The following is a 13,168-nucleotide window of genomic DNA, read 5'->3' as shown; positions in this document are numbered from 1 at the left end:
ACCCCCTTCCTTCAGCATGTCTGTCCTTCACCATACAGCACCCCTCACTTTGATTTTCCTTTTTTTCTTTTTTGGCTGGCGCTGCACAGCTTGTGGGATCTTAGTTCCCCAACCAAGGATCGAACCCAGGCCCTTGGCAGTGAAAGCATGGAATCCTAACCACTAGACCACCAGGGAATTCCCCAGCCCCCTCTGACATTGGGAGCCTGAGTGGACCTCTGTTTCCTGCCACAAAAACCTTCTGACCCAGTGTCTCCAACCCTAAGGGACTGCCAAAGTCCAAACTCTTACCCTGATGTGGCAGTTCTTTAATCAAAGGTATCAGCTGAGCCACTCTGAAACCTACTTCCCTGGGAAGTGTGGAGGGGGGACTTTTTGAGGTCAAGGATAAGTGTTTTTCAGCTGTCCTACCTCAGGATATTCTAGGAAAGCTCTGGGAATAGGGTGAGATGAATGAGGCACTTGCCTGGGGCACAAAATTTAAGGGGGGAGGGCAGTAAACAAAGGAAATAATATTTAAATACAATATTTAAAAAAATCTTTACTGGGGGGCTTCCCTGGTGGCGCAGTGGTTGACAGTCCGCCTGCCAATGCGGGGGACACGGGTTCGTGCCCCGGTCCGGGAAGATCCCACATGCCGTGGAGCGGCTAGGCCAGTGAGCCATGGCCCCTGAGCCTGCGCATCCGGGGCCTGTGCTCCGCAACGGGAGAGGCCACAGCAGTGAGAGGCCCGCGTACCGCAAAAAAAAAAAAAAAAATCTTTACTGGGAATTCCCTAGTGGTCCAGTGGTTAGGACTCTGCGCTTGCACTGCCCAGGACACGAGTTCGATCCCTGGTCGGGAAACTAATAATCCTGTAAGCCCAAAAAACAAAAGAAAGCCTGACTGTTAAAAAAAAAAAAAAGATCTTTATTAAAACAAAAATATCCATGATGAACAAAAAATTCAAAATTTTAAACAAAGACAGGCCGTTGTTTGTTTTAATGACCCCATGTGGCTCTTGTGTCCCCAACTAGGTTTATAAGTGTTGACATAGGTGAGCTAATAGCTTGGGAGATGTGGGGTTTTATGTAAAGTCTTTTTAAAAATGGAGCACTTGTTAACTTTTTCCACTTGAGTCAAAACACAGGACGATATTTTCATAAGTATACATGGGGTGCACATATTTTTCTTTTTGCCTCAGGCCCCGTTAGGGCACTACCTCCTTTAAAGCGAGAGAGGAAGTTGGGCCCCAGAGGAAGAAAAATAGGAAGGTAACTTCGCCAGCCGCTCGGGCAGCGGCTTCCCGGGTGATGTTCCTGCCGTGGCCAGCAGGGGTCGCTGTGAGGCTGCGCAGCCAGGACGGCTTGGCCGGGAAAGTGCCTCACAGCCTCTGCACCCCCATTCCTGACACCCCATCGCTCACCTCCCGAGCACGCCAAGGGGAACTGACCCAGTTGCTCAGCTCTTCAGCGACAAGGTTATCCCTGAGCATAGAGCACAAAACAAAACTCCAGTCGCTGCTCCTGTACCCTGTAGCCCCCTGCCCACAGCCTGCAGCCCACCAGGGCACATGGGCCCTGCCCAGCATCACCTCTGTTTGGACCTTACCTGCCCCCCTACTCAAGCAGCATCCCTTGCTCAAGTGTAGGATGAATCACTAATGGCCAGTGTCCTCTCTTTGGGAGGTTGGGCAGTGGAGAGAATCATTCTCAAGGGCCACATTCCAGAATGATTCCAGCTCTGAGGCCCCTTCACCACTTTCAAGCCAACCAAAGTGAACTGGGGAGGGGTTTTTCTTCCTAAAGACTACCCCCCACCTTCGACCACAGATGCCCGTTTTCCTCTTAGTCCCCTCAGCCCCACTGTCCCCACACCCCTCTGGCTCCGGCTCAGCCTGAGCCCACCAGGGGCCATGAACTGGAAGTCTCTTTCAAGAGTCATCGCTCATCTTGGCCAGCAACCCACCCCCCCGCCCTCCATTTGCTGCTTCCGGTGGCCTGACCGTCACTCTGTCCTGAGCATTCCCATGTCCCCAGCACGGTGGCGTGCATCCTCCTTCCTGTTCCTGGTACCTGCCTCGCAAGACAGGCCTCACGTTCGCTCCTGTTTTAAATTAGAGGTGGCCGGGCTCAGAAAGTGAGTGACTTGCCCAAGGTCACACAGCATAGGGAGACAGCCCAGAGCCCGGGGCTCCCTCTTGCAGCGCCGCCTCCCTGGAAAGGCCTTGCCTCGCTCTGTTCTCTCCACTCTGCACGCCCGTGTCAGTGCACACAGCTCACTCTTGGCCCCAGGTACTGGTTTGGCTTTCTATGAGTGGTATTTATTTAGTCTCTGGATTGCTATCCAGCACCTCTGCTGTGCCAGGCCCAGGCGATGAAGGCCTGGATTCAACATGTTCACGGCCTGGGAGACAAGACCTTTCTTGTGTGTCAGCTGAATCTTCCCAGGCAGCCGGGAGCCCTCCCAAGGGACAGAGGCTGCTTCCTGCTTCTCCTGCAGCCCACCGGGGGTGGTGACCTCCTGGTCCCTCCTCGGGGAGGGGAGTGGATGCTGCTGACTGTTGCCTCCATCATGAGTGAGGGCTGGGCAGGCCTGGCCCGAGGCTGTGGGGTGGGAGATAGAAGGGGCTGGGAGCAGACAGCTCAGGGAAGGTATTGGGGGCCTAAGGCTAGTAAGGGCAGACTTCCTCTTTCTCAAATGCCCGGGGGCTGCCCCACCACTCGTACCTTGAGCATCAGGCCGGGCCTCAGCTCTTGGTGTGGGATGCTCAGCTCAGGTCCAGAAGGTCAAGGTCCTATCCTTGGCTTGCTTGGCTCACTAAACCAGCAGGGCCCTCCTTTCTGAACATCTCTCCCTTGAGGCCTCCCTCTCTTCTCTCCCCCACATGAGGGAGGATATTTCCAGAACAAAAGATGAAAAGCCCCCGGACTTTTTAAAACAAGCACAGACTCCCTTTCCCCCCTCCCACCTCTAGAGCCCAGCTTCCAGTCTGCAGCTCTGTGCTCCTGAGTGAACAAGCCGGGGCCCCCCACCACCGTCCTGAGCCCCAATCAGAGGGGCCCGCGACCAGCCAAGGCTGAGACACAGGTGAGGGGGACCCTTGAGGGGGGGGGGTCGCCTTTCAAGAAAAAGGCCCGAGTCGTCTTGAACTAAGGAGGGGAGACAGAGGCGAGGGGCAGGTGGCAGGAAAAGACCAAATGAGCGTGCACAGACACAGGAAGAAGGAGCCTGTTTAATGACACGGCTGGGTCTGCTTACAAACATCAGAAACTACAAAAGGAGGACAGGCAGTTACACGGATGGCTGCACAAAGATGGGACAGGAGGACACAGGCACAGTAGCCACAGTAGCCAAACATCCTTGAGGACAATACACGTGACCAAGGGGCACACATTGGGGGGGGTGGTCCCCAGCAACGCTGACCTAGATGGACGGAGAGGGCTGACTGCAAGCCAGCAGCCAGGAGAGGCAGGGGAGGGAAGGCCCTCAGCCCTCAGAGCCCCAGGAAGAGACGGAGGCATCTGGTCCCGTCACCACTGCCCCACTGACAGCGGCCTGGATCCCCCTCCCGCCAGGGCCGTCTGTCTTAGTGGCAAAGGCAGATGGAGCTGGCATCCGAGGTTTCTGGACCATGGCCCCTCCCCCGCTGCAGTCATCCTGTCCAGAACTTCTGGGCCCCTCTCTCTCCCCACTTGCCCATTTAGGGGCAAGTCAGGGACCCACCTCCTTTTGTGGGGGGCAGAGGTAGGGAACGCCAAATCCTTTCTGCCCGAAGTGGAAAGCAGGAATGTGGGGAGCTGGTCAGAGAGAATGGGCTGGGCTTTGCTGGCAAGCTGGGTCACCCCAACCCTGCCCACGCAGGCCCGGGTCCTCTCCGTGCTGATGTGGGACCCCGGTCTGCCGGAACACTCTGTTCTCTGCCCAGAAGCTGCCAGGACCCCTCGGTGGGCAGAACCGAGGCTTCACTCGTGCCTCTGGGCCTTACTGATACACATTATAGATATGTATGTGTATATATATATAGATATAGATTTATATATAGATTGTATATAGAATATATCTGTATATACGGTAGACGTGTGTGCGTGGTATTCTAGATAAGTGATGTGGAGACCTGTGTGTGGCCAGGCAGATAGAAACAGGGCTGGTTTGTTCCTCCAGTGACTCACAGACCCGCCCCTGATTCCCACCAGCTGCTCAGCTAGGTCTCTAACAGTGAGTAGAAAAGCTAAGAAGGGTGTGCCCGGCTCTTCAAGGAGGCAAGGTCCCCCACCCCACAGGCCACCCTCTGCGCCGCTGAGCTGGGGTCAGCATCCAGGCAGCTGATGCCACCTTCCGGCGGCTCCAGGGGGACTGTGGCCAAGGCCAAGGCAGCCTCTTTCCGGGAAGACGAGTCAGGGATTCCTCCAGCTTCCTTGGCACCCAGAGATGGAGGGTCAAGGAGCGTCTTCAGAACTCGGCCTTCTGCTCAAGGTGCTGCCAGGGAGCGGGAAGGAGAGAGGGGGTCCTATGGCCCCGAAGAGGGCAGCGTGGCCGGTGGGCTGTGGACGAGATAGGAGATGTAGGTAACAGTTTACTAGGGCCTCGGAGTGGGACCAGGGAACCTGGGGAGAGGGCAGAGGAATCAGGGGCTGCAAGGCCAAACGGTACCAGCCCAGAGACCCACGCGGGGCCCGTGAAAGAAGCCCACTAGACCCAGCTTCTAGGCCCCTTTATGCCAAGACCTCGGCCGGCCCATCTGAACCTCAGATCTTTTTCTCTAAAATGTGAATCATGTCTGTGGCGCCCACCTCCGTGGGATCTGAGCGACAGAACTGCCTGAAAGTGTTCCGCAAACTGCGAAGTGAGCTCTCTTCTTCTTAATTCTGAGACATGCGCACTCCCTGGTTGGCCTGTGGTGCCCCCTTGGGCCACCCATGGGCGTTCTCTGCACACGCAGCCCCTTTGCACTCACCACCCCAAAACTCCGCCACCTCCTGACTACACACACACACAGAGTGCACGCACACCCTGAAGCAGAGTCAGTTCAGTAAACAGTGCCGTCTGGCTCGCTATTGCGTCTCTAATAAGAGAGGCTGGATGGAGGCCTTCTAGAACTCTGCCCTGTAACTCTCTCTTGCCCTCCGAACCCATATGGACCCTGGCAGTAGTGGGGTCTGCAGGCCTGGGGCCCAGGGAGACACGCCCTCTTGGGGGTCACACCCGTGTTCCCAGGAGACCAGAGGCGGCACCAGAGTGTGCAAAGGGATGAGGGGACAATCCCCTCAGCTGGGGTAACCCAAATGTGGGGTGCTCAGGCCAAGGAGGGCGCAGGGCCCCGGCCAGTCCCCACGGTGGCCCATCTCCTTTCAGTGCACAAGGAGCAGAAAGGGGGAGGCATGAGATTTCAGCGGTTTCCTAATGCTTGGGGTTTGGCGAGATTTAAGTCCCAGGGGTCCAGCTACGGCAAGAGAGGGGAGGGGACAGGGCTTCGTGTCGGGAAATGCTGTCCATGTGTTTCTGATTCACTGGGGCTTGCACGGGCCAGCTCTCTTCCGTCCCTCTAGGCCCCTATAAAAAAGCCCTTTTCTCTAGAAGCAGGAAGTCTTGTCTCCTGGCTGTAAACAAACTCATCTTTGGCGGCAGAGCCTGCCTGGGGAGAGGCGTGGGAGGGAAAGCCCCCTCCCCCCCACTGACCCCTCCCCTGCCCTCCGGCTGCTTCCGGGCTGCAGGCTCTGCCAGCTCCTCCTCCTCCTCCTCCTCCGGCAGGTAAAAATCGCCTGCCTGCTTGCGTTCACTCTGAGGTCTGGGGCGGCCCGGGCCCAGCTGTGAACATCTGGAGTCGCTGCCTGGCCATTGCCAGCAGCCCCCGAGGGCTCCGCGCTCTCAGGGTGGTGAAGGGAGCGGCAGCAAGCGGGGGCCAGTGTGGTCAGAGGCAGGAAGGCCGGGAGGCCGGGCCTCTGCAGGCTGCCCTCGGGGGACCTACTCCGCGGAGCTGCGCGGGGATGCCTCTGTGCAGGAGGTCCGGCCGGCTCCTCGGACCAGCTCGGAGCCCGGGGAGGGGACGCCGCCTTTTCCCTGGGAAACTGCTGGGAATGTTTCTCTCCAACGCGTGTCCCAAGCCACTGGCTGACCCCTGCTTCCCATTCCCGCCTCCGCTCCTCTCCCCCCTCCCTCCTCCAGCCCTGCCTCCGCCCCTCCATTGAGCTCCCAGAGCCCCAGCCCCTTGGGGGCCCAGGGAGGCCGGAGTGTTCCCAGCCGCCAAGTCTGGGGGCCAGCCCTCCCCTCGTGCTCCGAGTCAGCGGGAGTCACCAGGCCAGCCACCCTCCTGGAGCCCGTTCCCCCGGGGCCCTCACCCCAGAACTGGGAACCCGGCCTCCGGGGTCAGCCCAGAAGTAAAACCCCCTGCTGGTGTGCGTGGGAGGGACACCCACGCAGGCCCCGGGTGGGCTCCGGCACGTGCGTGCATCCTCGTGATTCTCCTGGCTCCAGCCTTGCTGAGGCCGAGGCGGGAGGGACCACGGTCAGCATTAGATGAAAAACATCCCCATGTGATTGGTACCAGGGAGGAAGTGGCCAGAGCTAGCCTGGGCTGCCTCGGGGCCTGATGAGCAGCCTTCCCGCCAGGAACCTTTGGAGCCTCTCTGCCCGGGGCAGCCTCGGTCTTGGGGTGCCCTGAGTGTCCACTGGCTCTAGGGAAAGGGAAGGCTCTGCCCGAGGAGAATCTGTTTGGGGTCCTCGGCGTGAGCGAGCCTTTTCCTATCATGCCTGATCTTTAATGTGTCGGACCCCAGATCCACCCTTCTGGAACTGTTCCTGCCCCGTGGTCAGTCCCTGGGCGCTAGGAGAGGGGGGAGGCCAGGGGATGGGGGAGGATGCGGCAGGGAGGCTGCCTCCTCACGTGGTGGCGTTGGGGACCTGCTGTACCCAGCCCACTTCCTTGTAGGCAGCGGTCACGTGGCTGTAGATGAGGCCGCGAAGCTTGGCCCAGGCTCTCTGCGTCTCCGGTGGGAAGTCATTGGCAAATTCCTCGGCGATCACCTCCAGGATGACCCCAGAGAGGATCTGGGTGCAAAGGAAGGAAGGGGGAGTAAATGCCTGGGCATCCTGCCCTCTGCAGCCCCCAGAATCCCTTCTATCCTGTATTTGGCCAAGGGGATTGTTCATGAAACAAGAACCTGGCAGCTTTGGGAACCAGACACCCGTCAAGACGCAGCCCCCATCCTGCTGCCCCTCCCGGGAACAGCCATGCCAGGGGAAGAGGCTGGGTGGCCCAGTGGCCCAGTGGCCCAGAGGCTGTCATTGGTTATGGGGCTCTGGGATGGAACAGGGTGGGTGGTGGGTGGCAGCACCCATCCGGTGACATACCTTGAAGTACACAGGCTCCACCTTGTGCTTGAGGGCATGGGCTTTGCCCACGAGGGCAAGCACAGAGGACACCTTCTCGGGGTCGTGCAGATTCTCCACCACGGTGTTGAGGGCCCCCATGACCCGGCAGGCGTGCTTCCGCAGCTGTGGGCTCCGCTCCATTTCCAGGGGCTCCTCCATGTGCTTGAACTGGCTGAAGTACTGCTTGGCCGACGGGAAGTTCACAAAGAACCTGGCAGGAGGAAGCAGGTGGGTGCTGAGCAGGGGGTAGCCTCAGGCCCCACCCTGAAGTGCCCAGACGATGGTGGGGGTGGGTACGGAGGTGGGAGAGGCTGAACCCACCCTCACCCCACCATGTGTAGCAGTTCCTCAAACACACACCCTTCCTCTGGACGACCTGGCTTACATGCAGACCTCTCCCCAGTCCCGGCCATTTCTATGTGCCAGATTTGCAGCTTCCTCTCCCAAGGAAGCAAGCTTCCTTGCTTCTTGCCTTCTTCCCAAACTCCACACACCCTTCAAGGCCTGCTCCAGTCGCAGCTGAGGGGGTAAGAGCCTGCTTTCTGGAATCCCCGGCCGGTGTGCCCTCGGGCAAGTTAACTTTTCTGCAGTCAAATGCTCTATCCCTGAGCTATACCCCCAAGTTAACTTTTCTGAGCCTCAGTTTCCTCATCTATGAAATGGGCATCACTGCTCCTATCTTGCTTGTGAGTCGTTGTGGTTGTTGGGAGGATGAAACGAGAAACAGCACGTGGAGCCCTGACACAGTGTGGACACAGGGGGCTCAGTAAATGCCACCCTTTTTTATGATGAAGTCAGAGCTCTCCTCCTAAACAAAGGAAGGCCCTAGCGACTTAGCTGACTTAGCTCAGGTCATGGAAGGGAAGAAATGAGACTCAGTCCTCCTCCCAGCCCAGTCCCTTCCCTATTCACTACCCTGCCTCTCTCCTCAGCCTGCATAGTCATCGGTTGATTTAATTAAAGATATGGATTGATGTCACCGGCCTGGTAAGTCCTTCACGTCTGTCTGTATATCTTAGCTCTCAAACCAGCCTGTGCACTTCTTGGGGCAGACCCCAGGGCTTTCTAACCCTTCCCTCTCCAGTTTATCTGAAATTGTCTAATTCCCCCCAATACCACATTCACTGGGTCGCTCTCATGCTCAAAAACATTCCATGGCTCCCCACTGTCTACCGGACAAAGTCAAAACTCCTTAACCTGGGATTCCAGGCTTCTTAGAAACTGTCCCACACCCGCTTCTCCAGCATGGGGGCCACATTCTTCCCTACGCTCCAGCCCAACAGCTTCACTTACCAACATCTTCACTTACCACGGGTTAAAGATTCCTCGGCATGCTGGCCCCCTTCCACGTGGTGGACCCACCCCCCCCCCTTCCCTGGTGTCAGCTGGGCCTCTCCCTGAGCGCCCGGCCTGGCCCAGGGCGACTGCTTTCCCTCCAAGGCCATTAGTGTGTTCCCTGCCACCTTTCACGGCTTCTTCCTTGTGTGTCCGTCTGGCTCCCCCAACCCCAGGGCAGAGCCCGGGTCTCATGCACACTCTGACCCATCACCTTGGCCCAGAGCCCTGCACTTTGCAGGATGGTGGTGATGACATCTGCGATCCCTCACCCAGCCAGGGCAGGAGGTATGTGGCCAGACTCAATCAGAACTTACATAACTGAAGCCCAGAAAATGGATGGAAACAGGTCCTGGACCTGTTTTCTCAGGTTGTTTCACACTTTTGGAGGGTCCCCTTTGTGATGAGAGAGAGCTGGTAATTTGCCAGAACAGCCCTTGGGGCCGGGGGTCGGGTCTCAGATCTGAGAGCTGGAACAGATGCAGGGAGAACATCTGGCCCCGGCCACCCTTTCAGGCTACGAGAAGGGCCCCTCTCGGAGGCCAAGTGTGACCTCGGGCAAATCGCTTCACAACCTCCTGTCTGCAAAAGTGTGAGAGAAGTCCATGCACCCCTGCTTGCTACTTCACAGCTATACTGGTGAGGACAAATGACGCGATAGGTCTGAAAACACATTGGATTTCTCTGGAGAAGTGTCGTAATGAAGGACAGATACGAAAAACCCAGTCTGGATTTAAATGAGGATCTCTGACTTTAGAGGTTTTACATTGCAACAAAAATACTAATTTTTGTTTGGCTGGTGAATAACAACATGCAGAGCATCTCCACTTGTTATTTCATATAACGCCACAACAAAGTGGGTATTATGTCCACTTTACTGATGAGAAAATAACAGGGACTATTTATTGAGCACTTACTATATGATCTCATTAATTCTTGTGATATCCTCCTGAGGTTGGCACTGTTTTTCTTCCCACGTTCTGGATTAGGAATTGATGCCCACGGCTGCATCAGTGGGCCAAGCGGAGTGGGTGGCAGGACCAGGAAGGAGCCGGGGCGGCCCCCGCTTTGATGGCTTCCGCAGACCTCCTCAGAGGCTGCTCTGCCGGGGATGGTACCCTGGGACACGGTGGGTCTCCCGTTATGGCCCTAAGGATGGTCCCGATGAGCCCTTCTTCTGGGCCAGGGGAGTCAAGGGGCCTTGCGCTCTGCTCCTGCATCCTGGCGTTTCTCTGAGCCCCCCGCCACCACCCACCCCCGTGTTTACTCCTGACCCTCCCAGTTCCGGCCTGCGCTGCTGGGAGAAGCCTCAGCAGCCAGCTTGGGGAGTTTCTCAGCTTCCAGAGGCATCTGGGCTTCCAGGAGAGCCTGAAATAGGCTTGTCTGAGCGTGAGGGGGAAGGCGGCAGAGTTACAACCGGGAGGGGAGCCTTCCTAGAGCATGGGTGTTCCCTCTTGATCTCCTCCCGGCAGGGACAGGAGGCATGGGGTCTGGGCAGCCCCTCCGCCACCATCCTCGAGGCTGCTACCTCCTCACAGGGGGAGTGTTGGGGTGTGGCTGGCCCCAGCCCAGTGGGGAGGGAGGAGGTGAGAGTGCCCGGTCAGAGGGCGACTGTCTCGGATTCTGTCCCACCCGCCCATCCTTGCCCGCCAGTCCTTGTTGATGGGGCGTAAAGACAAGAGGGGTCTGTGACAAAACTGAGGGGCACAGGATCTGGGGAGGGGCCTTATCTGAGAAGCTTATCAGTCGAGTCCCGCTAACACCCCCTACCCTGGGGGCGGACATCAGGAGGAGGAGAAAAAGGAAAGGGAGGCTGGCGGGACCTGGGGCTGGGCGAAGGGGTGCTGGGCCAGCTTCTCTTCTGGGCTGGGCTGGGCTGGGCTGGGCTTCCGGCAGCAGAGGTGGGGTCAGGCGAAGTGTGCCTGGGGTTATCAGCAGCCCAGATCTAACTATCTCAGGCCTTCTCAGGTTAACTGTGGGCCTCCCTCTGAGCCCTGAGCACTTGGCGACCACCTCCCCAGCCCAGACCCAGTGCCCTCTGAGGAAAGAGTTCCCCTCTGGGGAACTAAAGGGGCACAGAGAGAGGATGAAACCCCTGCCAAGAGCTCAGACTCTCCAGAAACACCTCAGGATTCAGTTCCTTCCTCGGCACCCCTCATTCCTGGGGAGGTTGGGTGGGACCCTAGGAGCTGGATCTTGGACACATCTCTTACATGTCCTCACTGGCAAACAGCAGGGCGTCGGGACAAAAATCTCCAAGGTCCTTTGGACTTTGCCTCATTTCCTCTTGGTGACCCATGTGCACACCCGGGTGCATCCTGAGGCCTGGTGGGCCCACATGTGCCAACAACACAGCTGAGAGCAGCCCTCCAGGGATGCAGCCTGGCGCATCTGTGACTCCACTGTCCACTGTGTGCTTGTGTGGGTGCTCGCACATGCAGAGCTGCACCTCCCAACGTCTGATGGCTTCGGGATCTGAAATCCCCTCTTAGCTTCCCCACCACCCCCGGCTCTTTCTGGGCCTGGGAGCTGCCCAAATAGCTGTCCCTTCCTCAGGAATCCTCCTGGAACTTCTCAAGAGTGCTTCTTGCTCTTTTTCCTCCAAAATCTGTTTCTAAGCTGGAATCAGGGCACATCGATATGGAGCTGGGTAGGTCCCAGGCTTGGGGGAGGCACAAGGGAGAGAGTGCGGGAGAGAAAGAGGAGCCAGAGACAGGGCCAAGACTGGGAGACAGGCATGCACTTCAACTGTCCTTTCCACAGACAGGTTTCACCCCATCTTCAAACAATCAGACCTTCCGGATCTGCCCTAGATTTGACAGCTTCCCTCTGCCAAGGACAGAGGGTTAAGGGGACCTCCCTGCCTGCGCCCCCAGGGACCGGCATGTGTGGGAAGAGAGCCCCGATTTGTAGCTGTAGTCAATTACTAGCTTGTGTGGCTTGGGGACATTAACTATATGGGAATGGTGTGCATGTGCACCGGTGTGTAGGTGTGTGAATAACAGTGTCTCTCTGTGTGTGTGCATCCCTCGGGGGCGTGTGGTGCCTGAATGACCCCTGAGCCCGACACATGACCCTTTCTCCCCAGATCGGGGTTTCAGGGTGGGGCCCTGTCTCCTGAAGCATCTTCCTTTCCCTCCACCAAACTCGGCAGGGACTGCATCCTAGGGGACTGTTTGCTTCTCCACTCACCTGCGCCTCACCTGGGAGCTCCCTGCTGGCCTGGACCCAGGGGCAGGAAGGTGCCAGCTGGGAAAACCGGACCTCCAGGGTCTACTCCTTCTGACCTCTATTCTTTCGCCCTTTGCTCTGTTCTTCCAAGTCTCTGAATACAGAAAGGGGCTGAGCTGGAGAAAGGGGTTTGCTCCTTTGTCCTCCTTCTTGGCTGATCCTCAGTTTTCCTGTCTCTAGAATGGGGAGCCCCCAAGGCCCCCATTGGAAAGGCTGGCAAAATGTGTGTCCATAACAGCTCGGTTGCGTGGCTGGGGTCGCTGGTGAGGAAGGTATGGCTGGCTGAGCCAGGAGTTCTGAGGCCCGGGAGGGGAGGGAGATGGAGGTGCCCTCCTTCTGCGTCTGGGTCCTAGTTCCTGGTGAGCACCTCGCCCAGAGAGAGCTAGGAAGGGCTCGGCCAGGGCTTCGCCCACCCCAAGGCGCCCCACGCTGCCCGCACCCCGACCGGCCCGGCCCCAATCGCAGCTGGGGAGGTGGCGCCCGAGCTCGGACCCGGGCCGAGCCCGCGTCTGCCCGGAGCCGCTGCCGCCGTCCCTCCCCCGGGCCCGGCCGGGCCGGGGCGACACCTACCGCACCAGGATGGCCACCCCCACGTCCTCGCAGTTGGCATAGAGCCGGGCCCACGTCGCCTGCACCGCCTTCCTCTCCGCCTCGGACAGCTCCTCGCTCCGCTCCCTGCGCTCTATCTCCATCTCGCCCGGCACTTTCTCCATGAGCAGCTCCCAGCCCAGCCCGGCTACGCTCGGCGGCCGCGGGGCGCGGGGAGCCGGGGCCGGCTGCGTGTGCCGCTGGCGGGCGAGTGGTAGAGCGCGCCGGAGGGAGGGAGCGTGTCTGTGCGCGCCGGGTGTGTGTGTGTGTGTGTGTGTGTATGTGTGCGTGCGTGTGTGTGTGTGTGTGTAGGGTATATGTGCAGGGGGCGGGGGACCGCGAGCGGGGGGCGGGGATGTGGTCTGCTGGAAAAATGTGAAAAAAAAAAAAGATCCGCTCCAAACCCCCAACCCCTTGTCCGTGAGCCAGTTCCGGCAAGGTGAAGGCTGGGCAGGGTGCCCGCCCTCCAGGCCACCGCGGAGTTTGACTGCCGGGCGGGGCGTAGGTGGGGCGGGTGTACTGGGGGGTCCCGGAAGGAGGGGGCGGACGGTCACGGGGCGCCGGGCCGCACGGGAGTGCGCCGCGGCGCGTGCGGGTCTGGGGGCCCCGGGTCTCGGCTCACGCGGCGGGCGAGGCTGGGGGGTGTGCGTGTGTGGCCCCTTCC

General features: G+C 58.8%; 1 protein-coding gene across 2 annotated transcripts; it reads right to left on the bottom strand.

Annotated features, from left to right (window-relative positions):
• Nucleotides 1–4,489: 4,489 nt before the first annotated feature.
• Nucleotides 4,490–12,629, bottom strand: CYGB (cytoglobin; the record flags this gene model as incomplete). Of its 2 annotated transcripts, XM_079726008.1 has the most annotated exons (4): nucleotides 4,490–4,523; nucleotides 6,863–7,026; nucleotides 7,330–7,561; nucleotides 12,487–12,629. In XM_079726008.1, 4 exons carry the CDS (start codon nucleotides 12,627–12,629, stop codon nucleotides 4,490–4,492), a joined length of 573 nt encoding a protein of 190 aa, XP_079582134.1. The 2 variants fall into 2 exon arrangements, with proteins under 2 accessions (XP_079582134.1, XP_079582135.1); XM_079726009.1 differs by lacking the exon at nucleotides 4,490–4,523 and having other exon boundaries at nucleotides 6,859–7,026.
• Between the last annotated feature and the right edge of the window lie 539 nt (nucleotides 12,630–13,168).

This window comes from Hyperoodon ampullatus (assembly GCF_949752795.1).
Source record: "Hyperoodon ampullatus genome assembly, chromosome: 19".
Lineage (NCBI taxonomy): Eukaryota > Metazoa > Chordata > Mammalia > Artiodactyla > Ziphiidae > Hyperoodon > Hyperoodon ampullatus.
Note: the sequence above shows the minus strand (reverse complement) of the source record. Positions and strands in the feature narration are given on the sequence as shown.